The 18921-nt window shown below is 45.8% G+C and overlaps 1 protein-coding gene across 1 annotated transcript; it reads left to right on the forward strand.

The window, feature by feature from the left end:
- Nucleotides 1-2408: 2408 nt before the first annotated feature.
- Nucleotides 2409-3243, forward strand: LOC113895726 (histone H3.3-like). The gene has a single exon (XM_027547253.1). It carries the CDS (start codon nt 2508-2510, stop codon nt 2916-2918), a length of 411 nt encoding a protein of 136 aa, XP_027403054.1. The 5' UTR covers nt 2409-2507; the 3' UTR covers nt 2919-3243.
- Nucleotides 3244-18921: the final 15678 nt, after the last annotated feature.

Here is an 18921-nt window from a genome sequence, read left to right on the forward strand (position 1 = left end):
CTGCAGGGAGGCTCTGCTGCGCATGCGCATGCTGCGGCGCAGGGAGGACAGGAAGGACCCCGGAGGCTCTGGCAGCGGCCCCTGCTGACCAAAGGCCGCCACTGCATGCCCCTTGCATCTGCCTTTGATGCTGTTGAAGGCTTATCACCACCTTTTAAATTTATTCGTTCATGTAATCTTCCCCACACCCCGGGTTTTGTGTGGCCTATTTTACGCAGGAGCAAAGTGAGGCTCAGAGAATTAATTTCCCCAAGGTCACACAGCTAATAAGGGTGGAACCAAGTGACTTTAAATTGTACGGTTGGAATATTACTCAACCTTAAAAAGGAAGGAAATTCTGACCCGGGCTACAACATGGATAAGACGACATTATGTTCAGTGAAATAAGCTGGAAGCAAATATTGCATAATTCTACCTATTGTCATTGTTTAGTCACTAAGTCATGTCCACGACCCCATGAGCTGTAGCCCACCAGGCTCCTCTGGCTATGCCATTTTCCAGGCAAGAATACTGGAGTGTGTTGCCATTTCCTTCTCCAGGGATCTTCCCCACCCAGGGTTCAAACCCGTATCTGCCTGCTTGCCAGGCGGATTCTTTACCACTGTGCTACCTGTGAAACCTTAATTGTACCTGTACTCCTTAAAGGAGTCAAATGAAAAAGACAAGCAAAGTAGTGGGTGCCAGGAGCTGAGGGAAGGGGAACGGGAGTCAGTGTTTGAAGGGGACAGAGTTTCAGTTTGGAAAAATTGAAAAGTCATGGAGATGGATGATGCGGGTGGCTGCACAACAATGTGAATGTACGGAACACACTAAACTGCACGCTCAAAAATGATTAAAAAGGTCAATTTTACGTCATGTCTATTTTGCCACAATAAAAAAGGAATGGTTTAGTCAGGAAGCAACCCTGCCCCACTACTACTTCCTAGATGGATTTCAGATTTGGCTGACATTAAGACAGATATTGTGAATGTAGATTCAGCCCTCACTGTCTGTGTGAATTTGGGCAAGTTACATAACTTCTCTGAGCCTCAAATTCTTCATGTAAAATGTTGAATAATAACAGAATCTGTTGAATTATGGGGATCTTGTGAAACTGAAATAAGTTAATATAAATAAAGCACCTAGGGACTTCCCTGGTGGTCCAATGGCTAAGACTCTGTGCTTCCAATGCAGGGACATGGGTTCCACCGCTGGTCAGGGAACTAGATTTCACGTGCCACAACTAAAGATCCCACATGCTACAGCTAAGACAGGACACAGCCAAATAAATAAATTTTTTTAAAAAGCACCTAGCACATTAAGCCCCATTGAAGAGTTTGCTCCTCTTATGGGCTAAACTATGCCTGCTCCTCAACTCACATATTAAAGACTTAACACCCCAGGACCTCAGAATGTGAGTTTATTTGGAGACAGGGTTTGAAAGAGCCAATTAAGTTAAAATGAGGTCTTTAGGTCCTAACTTAATGTGACACCAGTCATACTGGTGAGATTGTGGAAAGACAGGCCCAGAGGGAAACTGTGAAGACACAGAGAGAAGGCAGCCGTCTGCTAGCTACGGACAGAGGCCTCGGCAGAAACCAGCCTTGCCAACATACCTCCATGTGCGACTTCTGACCTCCACAACTGTGAGACGATAAAGTTCTGCTGTGTGAGCCACCCAGTCTGTGGCGTTTTGTTGTGACTGCCCCAGCAAACTGAAACAGCTGTCATTGTGGAATAAACACTAGATTTTATATATTGCAACCATTCCTTCTAGGAGCATTTATTAACACTTACTACATGCTGTACTGAAGAGAGGGAGGAACTCTCTTATATTTTGAGGCACAAAATTTAAACCGGGTGTTGGGTGCTCCAAAAAACTCAGTCCCAATGGTCATTATTATTTTTGACTGCACCATGTTGCATGTGAGGGTCTTATTGTTCCCCAACCAGGAATTGAACCCATGCTCCCTCGCATTAGAAGTACAGAGTCTTAACCAACTGGCCTGCCACGCAATCTCCCTGATGATGTTATTGTTGTTTAGTCTCTAAGTCGTGTCCAACTCATTACGACACCATGGACTGTAGCCCACCAGGCTCCCCTATCCGTGAGATTCTCCAGATAAGAATACTGGAGTGGGTAACCATTTCCTCCTCCAGGGGATCTTCCTGACCCAGGGATCGAATGGACGTCTCCTGCATTGGCAGGTGGATTCTTTACTACTGGGCCACCAGGAAATGCCCCTGATGATTACATTAAAAAAAATTTTTTTGGCCATACTGTGCAGCATGTGGGATCTCATTTCCCCAACCAAGGATCGAACCCATGTCCCCTGCATTAGAAGCATGGAGTCTTAATCACAGGACCATCAGGGAAGCCCTCTGATGATTATATTTTAATATCACTTTTTAAAATTCAAATAGGTAGCCGCCGCCGCGCCGCCGTCGCTCTCCAACGCCAGCGCCGCCTCTAGCTCGCCGAGCTCCAGCCGAAGGAGAAGGTGGGTAAGTAAGGAGGTCTCTATACCATGGCTCGTACAAAGCAGACTGCCAGCAAATCGACCGGTGGTAAAGCACCGAGGAAGCAACTCGCTACAAAAGCCGCTCGCAAGAGTGCGCCCTCTACTGGAGGGGTGAAGAAACCTCATCGTTACAGGCCTGGTACTGTGGCACTCCGTGAAATTAGACGTTATCAGAAGTCCACTGAACTTCTGATTCGCAAACTTCCCTTCCAGCGTCTGGTGCGGGAAATTGCTCAGGACTTCAAAACAGATCTGCGCTTCCAGAGTGCAGCTATTGGTGCTTTGCAGGAGGCAAGTGAGGCCTATCTGGTTGGCCTTTTTGAAGACACCAACCTGTGTGCTATCCATGCCAAACGTGTAACAATTATACCAAAAGACATCCAGCTAGCACGCCGCATACGTGGAGAACGTGCTTAAGAATGATGGGAAACATTTCATTCTTTAAAAAAAAAAAAAATTCTCTTCTTCCTGTTATTGGTAGTTCTGAACGTTAGATATTTTTTTCCCATGGGGTCAAAAGGTACCTAAGTATATGATTGCAAGTGGAAAATAGGGGACAGAAATCAGGTATTGGCAGTTTTTCCATTTTCATTTGTGTGTGAATTTTTAATATAAATGCGGGGACATAAAGCATTAGTGAAAGTCAACATGTTTCAGTGAACAAGTTTCAGCAGTTCAACTTTATAACAATTATAAATAAACCTGTTAAATTTTTCTGGACAATGCCAGCATTTGGATTTTTTTAAAACAAGTAAATTTCTTATTGACTGCAAAAAAAAAAAAAAATTCAAATAAATGCAAAAACAGTCCATGACGACGAGGAAAGCACTCGACTTTTTTTTTTTTTTTTAATATTTATTTATTTGACTGCACCAGGTCTGAGTTGCCACACATAGGATCTTTAATCTTTGTGCGGTATGTAGGATCTTTTTAGTTGTGGTATGAAGGTTCTTTAGTTGCACACACAAACTCTTAGTTGGGGCATGTGGGATCTAATTCCCTGACCACCCTGCATTGGGAGTATGTAGTCTTAGCCATCAGAGAAGGCAATGGCACCCCACTCCAGTACTCTTGCCTGGAAAATCCATGGACAGAGGAGCCTGGTAGGCTGCAGTCCATGGGGTCGTGAAGAGTCGGACACGACTGAGCGACTTCACTTTCACTTTTCACTTTCATGCATTGGAAAAGGAAATGGCAACCCACTCCAGTGTTCTTGCCTGGAGAATCCCAGGGACGGGGAAGCCTGGTGGGCTGCCGTCTATGGGGTCGCACAGAGTCGGACACGACTGAAGCGACTTAGCAGCAGCAGCAGTCTTAGCCATTGCACCACCAGAGAAGTCCCAGCATCCGATTTTTTAAAGATAGGACCAGTTATTGTCGATTTCTCCTTTTGTCTCAGGATCCAGGATTACTGCAAACAGCTCAGGGTTAGGTAGTCCAGCTACACGCAGCAGGGATATTGTTGCATGGAATTTTCTGGAACAGCTTTAGGAAGGGGTATCGCTTCTCTGAATGATTGGACAGCTGAGTATAGGGAGGTCTGGCAGGTTGCATGGTGGGAATGGGCGGGCCAGCGCTGGTGCCTAAGATCACAGAACTGTGTCTAGGTCTCAGGGAGGAGCTTGGCCCCTTCCGGAGGTTCTGTTCAGATCCAGTTTACAGAGGTTAAAACTGAGACTCCTAGAGGGTAAGCGAAGGTGGGTCTGTTCTGGACTCTGCCTTTCTGAGGGCTCCAGTGGCCCCTTAGGGACTCTATTAGAGACCTGCTCAAACTGTTTTGCATTTCTTTGTTCCTAAACTGCCCCCTGGGACCTCCGGGCTGTGGGACTTTCCACCCGCCCCGCCCTTCCCCGCCTGCAAACACACCCATCAGCTCCGAAGCCAGGCTCAACCTTTTTGCAGGGAATCCCTGACATCCCTCCGGGCTCACCGCTGTTGGGTCTAAGCAAATGTTTTCCTGGGAGCCTGCAAAGAAGTGAAATAAAGTGAAAGTCGCTCAGTGGTGTCCCACTCTTTGCGACCCCATGGACTATACAGTCCATGAAATTCTCCAGGCCAGAATACTGGAGTGGGTGACCTTTACCTTCTCCAGGGGATCTTCCCAACCCAGGGATCTGAACCCAGGCCTCACACATTGTGGGTGGATTCCTTACCAACTGAGCCACCAGGGAAGCCCTGGGAGCCTGTGGTTGGGGGGAAAAAAAGTCCCTGCCCTCTGGGGAGCTGACCCACTGGAGAAGGAAATAGTCAATTAGATATTTGCACAAATGGAACTTTCAAATTGTGCCAGGAAGGAGGGAGAATGAGAAATGGGGATCGAACAGAGAGGTTGGTGATCTAGCCTGGAGGAATCTCAGAGGGCTGCCTGGAGGAGGTGATTCCTGAAAGATGAGAAAACTACTGAACTAAAGTGGAGAGGGCAGGGCTCTGGTGGTCTAGGGGTTAAGACTCAGAGGGAGAGGAGGGGGAGGGACCGGGAAGGGTGGCAAGGTTTGATGGGGGTGGGGACTAAGATCTGCATGCTTCCCAGAGTGGCTAAAAAATTAAAAAAAAAAAAAAAAACCTTAAAAAATAGAGTGAACAAAAATAAGACTTAAAAAAAAAAAAGAAAAATAGTATAGAGGCGGGTTAGTCACTTAGTTGTATCTGACTCTTTGTGACCCCATGGACTGTAGCCCACCAGGCTCCTCTGTCCATTGGAATTCCCAGGCAAGAATACTGGAGTGGGTTGCCATTTCCTTCTCCAGAGGATCTTCCAGACCCAGGGATCGAACTCTTGTCTCCTGAATTGGCAGGTGAATGCTTGACCGCTGAGCTCCTAGGGAAGCCCTATACATAGTATACATATGTTTTATATATGTATGTATGTATGTTGTATATATGTGTTCTTTTAAAGATTGTTTTCCACTACAGGTTATTAAAAATACTGAATATAGTTCCCTGTGCTCTACAGTAGGTCCTTGTTGTTCATCTATTTTGTACATACTAGTGTGGATCTGTTAATGCCAAACTCCCAATTTATCCCTTCCCCCCCCCCCCTTCATAACCGTAAGTTTGCTTTCTTTTTATTTATTTATTTGGCTGCACTGGCACGAGGGATCCTTAGTTGCTTCATGTGGGATCCAGTTCCCTGACCAGGGATGGAAACCGGGCCCTCTGCATCGGGAGCACAGAGCCTTAGCCAGTGGACCACCAGAGAAGTCCCCATAAATTTGTTTTCTGTCTGAAGTTATGATTGAAGTTTAACCAATATACAGAAATAGCATAAGTCAAATATATGAAATCTGATGCCTTTCACAAAGTAAAACACACACTAGTAACCCAATATGAAAATCAAGAACACAATGACCAGCCCTCAGAAACCCCAGAAATTCCCTTGTGTCTCTTCCGGTCACTGCTGTCCAAAGATTCCCACCATCATGTCTTCCAGTCACACAGATCTGGGATTGTTGTTGAGTTGCTAAGTTGTGTCCTTCTCTTTGTGATGCCATGGACTGTAGCACATCAGGCTTCCCTGTCCTTCACTATCTCCCAGAGTTTGCTCAAACTCATGTTCATTGTGTCGATGATGCCATCCAACCATCTTATCCTCTGTCACCCCCTTCTCCTCCTGCCCTCAACCTTTCCCAGAATCAGGTCTTTGCCAATGAGTCAGTTCTTCCCAACAGGTGGCCAAAGTCTAGCCTTCAACTAATTGGATGAGACCCACCCATATTAGGGAGGGGAATCTGCTTTCCTTAATAATACACTAACTTAAATACCAAAATCATGGAGAGGGAAATGGCAACCCACTCCAGTATTCTTGCCTGGGAAATCCCATGGACAGAGGAGCCTGGCGGGCTACCATCCATGGGGTCTCAAAGAGTCAGACACAACTTCAACAATAACAACAAACACACAATCAGGCAGATTGTGATTTGGGAAAATACCTTTGCTGGAAATGTGGCATAAAATGGAGGGTGAAGTGATCTAATGATATGGAATGTATCACATCAGGTGACCAAAGTATTGGAGTTTCAGCTTCAGCATCAGTCCTTCCAGTGAGTATTCCTTTAGGATTTCCTTTAGGATTGACTGGTTTGATGTCTTTGTTATCCAAGGGACTCTCAAGAGTCTTCTCCAGCACTGCAGTTCAAAAGCATCAATCCTTTGGCGATCAAACTCTTTATGGTCCAATTCTCACAGCCATACATGACTACTGGAAAAACCATAGCTTTGTCTGTATAGACCTTTGTCAGCAAAGTGATGTCTCTGCTTTTTAAGACGCTGTCAGATCTGGAGAGGGGGGAAGTTTTTGATTTTCATACATGTTGAATTATGTAGCATGGCCTCTTTGGAATCTGGCTTCTTGCACTTGAAATTCATATGAAGCTTTGTCCATGTTTTAGAGGGCTGGACTTTGCCTAACCTCACTGCTCTGTTCTCTTTCTGAGACCCCGGCATAATTTCCTTATCCGTTTCACTGTTGTTGGGAATTTGGGTTGTTTCCAGCTTGGGGTGGTTATGACTAACTCAGTTATGGAACATTCTAGCACGTGTCCCGACAACGTTTCTGCTGGGTACACCCCTAGGAGTGGGATTGCTGAGTCATGCATGGTGCCTGATTGCAGTTTGAGTGGATATATCCGTTCACCTAAGCGCAAACCAGGACGGTTTTGAAAGCAAAAGGGATACTCATTTATTTATGCCAGGATAAAAATGATAACACCTGGTTTACAGGAGGGTTGTAAACCAGACTTATCCCAGACCCCTGGGATGTGTGGTTACCCCAGGGTGTAAGGGAGCATCTGAGTGAAAACCCCAGTGAGCAGAACCCTGACACTTCCCATGTCTGATGTAAGCCTCATTTGTAAGATGGAACATGTAATCATCACCCTCTTGGCCTTCCAAGAGCCAGCTCACTGGAAAAGACCCTGATGCTGGGAAAGATTGAAGACAAAAGGAGAAGGGGGAGGCAGAAGATGAGATGGTTGAATGGCATCACCGACTCAGTGGACATGAATCTGAGCAAACTCTGGAAGATAGTGGGGGACAGAGGAGCCTGGCATGCTGCAGCCCATGGGGTTGCAAAGAGTCAAGTCTGATGCGATTTAGCGACTGAACAGCAATAGTAACAATCCTTGCCCTACACCACAGGATCAAACCCTGGAGCGAGTTTTCCCCCAGGGGATACTAGGCCATGTCTGGGGACATTTGTAGTTGTCACAACTGGTGGGGCTCTTGGCATCAAGTAGGTGGGGGCTAGGGAGGCTGCTCCACACCCCACAATGCCCAGGACGGCCCCACAGACAACGATCTTGCCCCAGTGTCCACAGCGTCAAGATTGAGAAAAACTGTATATTTGATTTTTTAAATATTTATCTTGGTTGATTTTTTAAAATATTATGTGTTTGGCTGCACTGGGTCTTAGTTGAGGCATATGGGATCTAGTTCCCTGTTGTTTTTCAGTTGCTAAGCCGTGTCTGACTCTGCGACCCCATGGACTGCAGCACGCCAGGCTCCTCTGTCCTCTACTATCTCCCAGTACTTGCTCAAACTCATATTTACTGAATATTGGTGATGCTATCTAACCATCTCATCCTCAGCCACCCCTTTCTCCTGCCCTCAATCTTTCCCAGCATCAGGGTCTTTTCCAGTGTGTTGGCTCTTCACATCAGGTGCCCAAGGTACTGGAGCTTCAGCTTCAGCATCAGTTCTTCCAATGAATATTCAGGGTCGATTTCCTTTAGGACTGACTGTTTTGATCTCTTTGCAGTCCTGACCAGGGATCAAACCCAGTTCCCCAGTATTGGGTGCACGGAATCTTAACCACTGGACCACCAGGAAAGTCCCAATATATTTAAATGATAAACACAGTCTAAATTTTTAGAATGCAGATGGTATTCATTCATCCAACACACACTTAGTGAGCACCTCCTGCCTTCCAGGCATTGAGTGAGGTGCTGGGGACAAAGAACAAGCATCCTTGTCTAAGTGGGGTTTATATTGTAGTGAGGGATGGCAGGGAGGTCAGTAAATAAATATTGTTGTTGTTCAGTCACTAAGTTGTGTCCGACTCTTTGTGACCTCATGGACAGAAACAGGCCAGGCTTCCCTGCCCTTCATTGTCTCCTGGAGTTTGCTCACACTCATGTCCATTGAGTCGCTGATGTCATCCAATCATCTCATCCTCTGTCGCCCCCTTTTCCTATGTAATATGTCAAATAGTAAGAAGTGTTGTGGAGGGAAGTGAAATAGGATTAGGGAACATTGTTGAAGTTCTGGGGGCAGATGGTAGCAAATATCCTGTATAATGTGTAAGATGGGAATACCAGACCACCTGACCTGCATCTTGAGTAATCTGTATGCAGATCAGGAAGCAACAGTTAGCCCAGGACATGGAACAACAGACTGGTTCCAAATAGGGAAAGGAGTACGTCAAGGGCTTCCCTGGTGGCTCAGAGGGTAAAGGGTCTGCCTGCAATGCGGGAGACCCGAGTTAGATCCCTGGGTCGGGAAGACCCCCTGGAGAAGGAAATGGCAACCTCCTCCAGTATTCTTGCCTGGAGAATCCCATGGACAGAGCAGCCTGGTAGGCTACAATCCATGGGGTTGCAAGGAGTTGGACACGACTGAGTGACTTCATTTCACTTTAAGGCTGTATATTGTCACTCTTCTTGTTTAACTTCTATGCAGAGTACATCATGAGAAACACTGGGCTGATGAAGCACAAGCTGGAATCAAGATTGCCGGGAGAAATATCAATAACCTCAGATATGCAGATGACACCCCCTTATGGCAGAAAGTGAAGAAGAACTATAGAGCCTCTTGATGAAAGTGAAAGAGGAGAGTGAAAAGTTGGCTTAAAGCTCAACATTCAGAAAACGAAGATCATGGCATCTGGTCCCATCACTTATGGCAAATAGATGGGGAAAGAGTGGAAACAGTAGCAGACTATTTTTGAGGGCTCCAAAATCACTGCAGATAGTGACTGCAGCCATGAAGTTAAAAGATGCTTACTCCTTGGAAGAAAAGTCATGACCAACCTAGACAGCATATTAAAAAGCAGAGACATTATTTTGCCAACAAAGGTCTGACTAATCAAGGCTATGGTTTTTCCAGCAGTAGTCATGTATGGATGTGAGAGCTGGCCTATAAATCCGAGCACCGAAGAATTGATGCTTTTGAACTGTGGTATTGGAAAAGACTCTTGAGAGTCCCTTGGAGTCCAACAAGTCCAACCTGAAGGAAATCAGTCCTGAATATTCATTGGAAGGACTGATGTTGAAGCTGAAACTCCAATACTTTGGCCACCTGATGCGAAGAACTGACTCACTAGAAAAGGCCCTGATGCTGGGAAGGATTGGCGGGAGAACGGGACGACAGAGGATGAGATGGTTGGATGGCATCACCAACTCAACGGATGTGAATTTGAGTAAACTCCGGGAGTTGGTGATGGACAGGGAGGCCTGGCCTGGCATGTTGCAGTCCATGGGGCGGGGGGGGGGGGGTGGTGGGGTGGGGCGCGGGCAAACAGTCGGACACAACTGAACTGAACTGAATGTGTAAGAAGATATCAGGGCAGAGCCCTGAAGAAGATCAGTTCAGTTCAGTTCAGTTCAGTCGCTCAGTCGTGTCTGACTCTTTGTGACCCCATGAATCGCAGCACGCCAGGCCTCCCTGTCCATCACCAACTCCCAGAGTTCACTCAGACTCATGTCCATCGAGTCAGTGATGCCATCCAGCCATCTCATCCTCTGTCGTCCCCTTCTCCTCCTGCCCCCAATTCCTCCCAGCATCGGAGTCTTTTCCAATGAGTCAACTCTTCTCATGAGGTGGCCAAAGTATTGGAGTTTCAGCTTTAGCATCATTCCTTCCAAAGAAATCCCAGGGCTGATCTCCTTCAGAATGGACTGGTTGGATCTCCTTGCAGTCCAAGGGACTCTCAAGAGTCTTCTCCAATACCACAGTTCAAAAGCATCAATTCTTCAGCGCTCAGCTTTCTTCACAGTCCAACTCTCACATCCGTACATGACCACTGGAAAAACCATAGCCTTGACTAGATGGAGGGGGCAATTGTGGGTATCTGTGGGAGGGGCAATGCAGGTGTGACTGTGCAAGGGCCCTGGGGCAGCACCATGCTGTGTGTTGAAGGAACAGCTAGGAGGGGAGGTGACTGAAGCAGAGTGAGTGAAGAGGAGAGAGAAAGTAGCTGAGGGTGGGTTTGGGGTAGGGGTTGGACAGGGCCTTGTGACTTACAGGGAAGACTTGGGTTCTTACCCTGAGGGAGGTGGGAGCCCTGGAGCATCACTGTCAGAGGAGGGGCAGGACCTGACTCAGGCACTCACCAGTGCCCTCTAGTGGTTTCTGCCGGGAGCAGAGACCATGGGGCGGGGCCTGGCCTTGGGGACTGTGCTGGGGCAGGAGAGATATGGGGCGGGCAAAGAAATGGATAAATGGTCCATTCATACAGTGGAGTATTATTCAGCCATAAAAAGGAGTGAAGCACTGACACATGCTACAGTGTGGATGAGCCCTGAGTATGTGACACTCAGGGAGAGAAGGCAGACAGAAAAGGCCACACAGGTGTGATTCCATTTATATGAAATGTCCAGGACAAGCAAATCCACAGAGACAGAAAGTAGGTTAATGGTTTTCAGGGGCTGGGGACGGGAATGACGGCTGATGGGGTCAGAGCTTCCTCTTGGGGTGATGTTGTTGTTCACTCGTGTCCGACTATTTGAGACCCCGTGGACTGCAGCACACCAGGCTTCCCTGTCCTTCACTATCTCCTGGAGTTTGCTCAAACTCATGTCCATTGAGTCAGTGATGCCATCCAACCATATTTTAAAATGAAAACATAGTGCATTAAAACTCATTAAAATGTACATCTAATACAAACCCCTTGACTCTGACCATTTCACCCCACTCCCCCGGCCCTAACCTGGTCCACAGCCCTATGGTTATGTGCCTGCGCTAGTCTCCTCCCTGGCTTCAGGTTTCCACTATTATTACCCACCAGCCATTTTCCCACAGCCACCATCTTATCTTACCCTGAGTGCTAGTTAATTATTATCTTATTTTTATTTTGGGGGCCTTTTTTTTAGCCACAAGCACATAGCATGCAGGATCTTAGTTTCCTAACCAGTGTTCGAAGGAAGCACAGAATCTTAACCCTTGGACCACCAGGGAAATCCCACTGGTTAATTTTATATGTCTACTTGGCTGAGCTGCAATACTTTGGCCACTTGATACGAAGAGCTGACTCATTAGAAAAGACTCTGACGCTGGGAAAGAGTGACTGAATGACAACAACTTGTCTGAGCCAAGGTGCCTAGATATTTGGTTAAACATTACTCTGTTTCTCTGAAGGTGTTTTCAGATGATTTTGTTTGTTTGTTTTCTCCTTTACTGACAGACTTTATTATTTGAATATTTGCAACTATGACTCTATACAAATTTTAGTTTCTTATAAAACTATACATTCCATATCGCTAGGTCACTTCACTCTCCATTTTATGCCACATTTCCATCAAAAGGTATTTTCCCAAATCACAATCTGCCTGATTGTGTGTTTGTTGTTGTTGAAGTTGTCTCTGACTCTTTGCAATCCCATGGACTATAAAGCCCACCAGGCTCCTCTGTCCATGGGATTTCCCAGGCAAGAATACTAGAGTGGGTTGCCATTTCCCTGTCTATGATTTTAGTATTTAAGTTAGTGGATTATTAAGGAAAGCAGATTCTCCTCCCTAATATGGGCAAGTCTCTTCCAATCAGTTGAAGGCCTGACTAGATTTTGGCCACCTGATGTGAAGAGCTGACTCATTGGAAAAGACCCTGATGCTGGGAAAAGTGAAGGCAGAAGGAAAAGGGGGTGACAGAGTTTGAGATGGTTGGATGGCATCACTGACTCGATGGATATGAGTTTGAGCAAGCTCCGGGAGATAGTGAAGGACAGGGAAGCCTAGCATGCTATGTCCATGGGGTCATAAAGAGTCAGACACGACTGAATGACTGAACAATGAAAGCAACAGACTGATCTGACCAAATAAAATGGAATTCTGCCAGGAAATGGGCTTTCAGACTTGAGCTGTGACTTTAGCTCTTTCCTAGGTCTGAATGTACAAGTGAAATTTCAATGTTCTTGTTTTCTTAGGTGACCTTGGCAAGTCACATAACTGCTTAAGACCTCGGTTTTCTCACCTGTAAAATGGATTCAATGATAGTGCTTATTATTTCATGGGGTTGGTATGTGGATGAAATGGTAACACATATTAAGTTCTTAAAACAAGGCTTTGACAGTAAGTATCAGCTGGTAGTATTACCATGAGCAGATTATGGTTATTTCCTGGAAAGTGGAACTGGTGGGTCAAAGGTTAATTGATCTCCTTTTGTGGAAAGGCAGTCAACCCAGCCATTTTCCACACTGGCTCTTTTAAAAGTTCTCAGCTTCTCTTCCTCTTCATTAAAAAAAAAAAAAATACTAATCATCTGGTAGAAAGACCCCAGGGTAAAGTGATCCCAAAGATCAACTTGGGAAGCAATGGGTTTGGGGGAAGAGGGGATTGGGGCTTCGTATCTGTTTAGCAGCCAAGGACAAATTTTTTTTTTTTTCCTTTTTGGTCATGCACTGCTTTCTGGATCTTAGTTCCCTGACCAGGGCTTGAACCCATGCCCCCCTGCAGTGGACACATGGAGTCCTAACCACTGGACCACTAGGGAAGTCCCTCTTTTTTTTATACTTAAAAAACTGGTTGAGATACACATAAAATTTGTTCTCGTCTATTCCATTGGTTTTTGCACGACTTAGCAGCTAAACAAAACAGTGCTTCTGTGAGAATGCCAGCACCACACTGCTTTACTTATACAGCTTTATAGTAAAATTTGGAATTGGGGAATGTGAGGCCTTAAGTTTGTTCTTCCTTTTCATGATTGTATTGCTGATGTGGAATCCTGAGACCCCACATGAATTTTTGTGGTTTTTTGGGCCACATCATGAGGTCTGCAGGATTTTAGCTCCTGGACCAGGGATTGAACCCATGCCCTCGGCAGTGGAAGCTTGGAGTCCTAATCACTGAATCACCAGGGAAGTCCTGATATTCCATATGAATTTTATTTTTATTTTTTTAAATTAAGTCTTTATTGAATTTGTTACAATATTGCTTATGTTGTTTATGTCCTGGTTTCTTGGCCATAGGGCATATGGGATCTTAGTTCCCAGACCAGGGATCGAACCTGCACCCTCTGCATTGGAAGGTGAAGTGTTAACCACTGGACCAGCAGGGAAGTCCCTCCATATGAATTTTAGAAGGGCTTTTTCTATTTCCGAAAACCTTATTGGCATTTTAACAGGAATTGCAGCAAATCTGTAGATTGGTTTGGGTAGCACTGACATCTTAATAATATTAAGTCAGGCAACCTAGGGAATAGGAGAAAATAGTTGCAAATCATGTGGGATTAACGTTCAGAATATAGAAGGAACTCTTAAGGCTCAACAGCACACCAAAAACCCCCTGATTTTTACTTAATTTGTGGAGTTTTTTTTTTTTTTTTTTATGTGGCCGTACAGGGTCTTAGTGGCAGTATGTGTGCTCTTTTTTTTTAAAAAAAAGTTTATTATTTTATTTGTTTTTGGCACGGGCATAGTTGCTCTGTGGCATGTGGGATCTTAATTCCCCAACTAGGGATTGAACCCAGGTCGCCTACAATGGAAGGCAGATTCTTGACTACTGGATCATCAGGGAAGTCCTCTCAAACAACCTGAATTTTAAAAATGGGTGAAAGACTCGAATAAACATTTTTTCCCCCCAAGAAGATATACAAACGGTCAATAAGCACATAAAAACTGCGAATTCTAATTACTAACCCTTCAGTTCAGTTCAGTTCAGTTCAGTCGCTCAGTCGTGTCTGATTCTTTGCAACCCCATGAATTGCAGCACGACAGGCCTCCCTGTGCATCACCATCTCCCGGAGTTCACTCAAACTCACATCCATCGAGTCGGTGATGCCATCCAGCCATCTCATTCTCTGTCGTCCCTCTTCTCCTCCTGCCCCCAATCCGTCCCAGCATCAGAGTCTTTTCCAATGAGTCAACTCTTTGCATGAGGTGGCCAGAGTACTGGAGTTTCAGCTTTAGCATCAGTCATTCCAAAGAAATCCCAGAGGGAGTTAAAATTAAACCCCAGTGAGATACCACTGCATACCTATTAGGATGGTTAGTATTAAAAACTAATAAAGAAAACAACATAAGAAGTGACGTAGAGAAACTGGAAACCTTGTGCCCTGTCAATGGAAATGGAAAATGGTGTGGAGATTCCTCAAGAAATTAAAAATAGAACTACCATTTGTTGCTGTTGTTGTTGTTCAATTGCCAAGTCGTGTCCGACTCTTTGCAACCCCATAGACTGTAGCACGCCTGTCCCTCACCATCTCCCGGAGTTTGCCCGAGTTCGTGTCTATTGACTTGGTGATGCCTTGTCCCCTTCACGGACCACTGCCTTGTGGTGAAGGGGCTTGGGTAACTCAGTGAGGCTATGCACCATGTTGTGCCACCTGACTCCAGCACTCCTGCCTGGCAAATCCCATGGACGGAGGGGCCTGGTAGGCTGCAGTCCATGGGGTTGTGAAGAGTCGGACACGACTGAACGGCTTCACTTTCACTTTTCACTTTTATGCATTGGAGAAGGAAATGGCAACCCACTCCAGTGTTCTTGCCTGGAGAATCCCGGGGACAGGGGAGCCTGGTGGGCTGCTGTCTATGGGGTCGCACAGCGTCAGACACGATTGAAGCGACTTAGCAACCCAAGACGGACAGGCCACAGTGAGGGTTCCTGACAAAACGTGATCCAATGGAAGAGGGAATGGCAAACCACCCCAGTATATTCACTGTGAGAAACCCATGAACTGCATAAAAAGGCAAAAAGAAACTTCCATATGATCCAGCAATTCTACTTCTGGGTGTTTACCCCAAAGATTTGAAGGCAGTTTCAAAGAGCTATTTGTACCCCCATGTTCAGAGCAGCACAGTTCACAATAGCCAAAAGATGGAAATAACCCAGGTGTCCGTCGACAGATGAATGGATAAACAAATTGCCCATCCACACAATGGATTATCACTGAGCCTTAACTAGGAAGGAGACTCTGATACCTGCTACAACGTGGATGAACCTGAGAACGTGATGCTCAGTGATATAAGCCAGACACAAAAAGACATACTATGTGATTCCACTCACATAAGATTCCTGCTGCTGCTGCTGCTGCTGCTAAGTCGCTTCAGTCGTGTCCGACTCTGTGTGACCCCAGAGACGGCAGCCCACCAGGCTCCCCTGTCCCTGGGATTCTCCAGGCAAGAACACTGGAGTGGGTTGCCATTTCCTTCTCCAATGCATGAAAGTGAAAAGTGAAAGTGAAGTCACTCAGCCGTGTCGGACTCTTAGCAACCCCATGGACTGCAGCCTACCAGGCTGCTCCATCCATGGGATTTTCCAGGCAAGAGTACTGGAGTGGGGTGCCACTGCCTTCTCCGATAAGATTCCTAGAGGAGTCAGATTCACAGAGACAGGAAGTAGATGGTGGGGCCAGGAATTGAGGGACCAGACGGGGAGTCAGTGTTTCATGGGGACAGAGTTTCAGTTTGGGGAGTTGAGAAAGTTCTGGAGATGACAGTGGGGATGGTTGCTCAACAATATAATGTGCTTATGCCACTGAGCTGTGCACTTAGAAATGGTTAAAATGATAAGTTTTATGTTATGTGTATTTTATCAGAATTAATTTTAATTTTTTTTAAAGCAGGATGGAAGGAAAAAGGAAAGGGAAGGAGGAAGGAAGCAAGGGCCAAATTTAGCCTGACAACTTCCTCTGTACAGCCCTTGAGCTAAAAATGTTTTTCTCTTCTCAATGTTTGAGGCAAAGAATACTATTTCATAATATGTAAAAATTATATAGAACTCAAATTCAATGTTAAGAAATAAAATTTTACTGGCACACAGCCATGTCCATTGGGTAGAGTCAAGCTACAGCGGCCGTGTACAGCCTGCAAATTTGAAAATATTTATTATCTTGACCTTTGCAGAAAATGTCTGCCCACCTCTTCTTCAAAATAGGTCTCGCAGGGACTTCCCTGGTGGTCCAGTGGCTAAGACTATGTGCTCCCAGTGCAGAGAGCCCAGGTTCGATCCCTGGTCCCACATGCTGCAACTAAGACCCAGCGCAGCCAAATAAAGAAAGAAATAAAAAACAGTCTCTGGCATATAGTAGGTATTCGATACTTGGAGAAATTATTACTGAATATCAAATGGAAGAGTCTGATGCAGTTTACAACTGCACTCTGGTCTTTGGAGAGGGTCAGGCCTGGATTAAGACTTTGGCTCTGGCAACGTCTGGGCGGGTTGCTTCCCATGTCTGAGCCTGGGTTTCATTATCAAAAACAGGGATCAACCAGAATGTTGATCACACACAGAGATCTTGATGTGGCAGTCCTGGGAGAATCAGCAGCCTTAGTTACTGAATATCATGACTGCCTCATGAGTCCAAACCCCTGGTGTTAACAATCAGCAGCTCACAGTCCACTTAGTTTCACTGATCTAGCCCCATGCCCTTCTCACTGCTGCTGCTGCTGCTAAGTCACTTCAGCCGTGTCCAACTCTGTGCGACCCCATAGACCGCAGCCCACCAGGCCCCCCTGTCCCTGGGATTCTCCAGGCAAGAACCCTGGAGTGGGTTGCCATTTCCTTCTCCAATGCGTGAAAGTGAAAAGTGAAAGTGAAGTTGCTCAGTCCTGTCCGACCCTCAGCGACCTCATGGACTGCAGCCTACCAGGCTCCTCCATCCATGGGATTTTCCAGGCAAGAGTACTGGAGTGGGTTGCCATTTCCTTCTCCGGCCCTTCTCACTAGTTTTTTTTTTTTTTTTTTGGCAATCTAAGTTCCCTAAACAGGGACTGAACCCAGGCCCTTGGCAGTGAAAGACTGGAGTCCTAAACATTGGACTGTCAGGCAATTCCCTCCTCCTTCAGATCAGATCAGATCAGATCAGTTGCTCAGTCACATCCGACTCTTTGCGACCTCATGAATCGCAGCACGCCAGGCCTCCCTGTCCATCACCAACTCCCGGAGTTCACTCAGACTCACATCCATCGAGTCAGTGATGCCATCCAGCCATCTCATCCTCTGTCGTCCCCTTCTCCTCTTGTCCCCAATCCCTCCCAGCATCAGAGTCTTTTCCAATGAGTCAACTCTTCTCATGAGGTGGCCAAAGTATTGGAGTTTCAACTTTAGCATCATTCCTTCCAAAGAAATCCCAGGCTGATCTCCTTCAAAATGGACTGGTTGGATCTCCTTGCAGTCCAAGGGACTCTCAAGAGTCTTCTCCAACACCACAGTTCAAAAGCATCAATTCTGCGGTGCTCAGCTTTCTTCACAGTCCAACTCTCACATCCATAAATGACCACTGGAAAAACCATAGCCTTGACTAGATGGACCTTTGTTGGCAAAGTAATGTCTCTGCTTTTGAATATGCTATCTAGGTTGGTCGTAACTTTCCTTCCAAGGAGTAAGCATCTTTTAATTTCATGGCTGCAGTCACCATCTGCAGTGATTTTGGAGCCCAGAAAAATAAAGTCTGATACTGTTTCCACTGTTTCCCCATCTATTTCCCATGAAATGATGGGACCAGATGCTATGATCTTCCTTTTCTGAATGTTGAGCTTTAAGCCAACTTTTTCACTCTCCACTTTCACTTTCATCAAGAGGCTTTTGAGTTCCTCTTCACTTTCTGCCATAAGGGTGGTGTCATCTGCATATCTGAGGTTATTGATATTTCTCCCGGCAATCTTGATTCCAGCTTGTGTTTCTTCCAGTCCAGCGTTTCTCATGATGTACTCTGCATAGAAGTTAAATAAACAGGGTGACAATATACAGCCTTGACGTACTCCTTTTCCTATTTGGAACCAGTCTGTTGTTCCATGTCCAGTTCTAACTGTTGCTTCCTGACCTGCATACAAATTTCTCAAGAGGCAGATCAGGTGGTCTGGTATTCCCATCTCTTTCAGAATTTTCCACAGTTTATTGTGATCCACACAAAGGCTTTGGCATAGTCAATAAAGCAGAAATAGATGTCCTAACCATTGGACTGTCAGTCAATTCCCGCCTCCTTAGTCCAAGGCAAATCCTGTAGCATTTCTCCTGTATACATGCCCTCATGTATTCTTTATCCTCTTGTATTTTATTATTTTGTATTTAGGTATAGTTGATTTCGGAGAAGGCGATGGCACCCCACTCCAGTACTCTTGCCTGGAAAACCCCATGGATGGAGGAGCCTGGTAGGCTGCAGTCCATGGGGTAGTGAAGAGTCGGACACCACTGAGCGACTTCACTTTCACTTTTCACCTTCATGCACTGGAGACGGAAATGGCAACCCACTCCAGGGTTCTTGCCTGGAGAAT

Source organism: Bos indicus x Bos taurus, chromosome 7, assembly GCF_003369695.1.
Source record: "Bos indicus x Bos taurus breed Angus x Brahman F1 hybrid chromosome 7, Bos_hybrid_MaternalHap_v2.0, whole genome shotgun sequence".
NCBI classification, from domain to species: domain Eukaryota; kingdom Metazoa; phylum Chordata; class Mammalia; order Artiodactyla; family Bovidae; genus Bos; species Bos indicus x Bos taurus.

Coding starts and splice junctions, on each gene's coding strand:
- LOC113895726 (XM_027547253.1), top strand. CDS start 2,508: ATGGCTCGTACAAAGCAGACTGCCAGCAAATCGACCGGTGGTAAAGCA.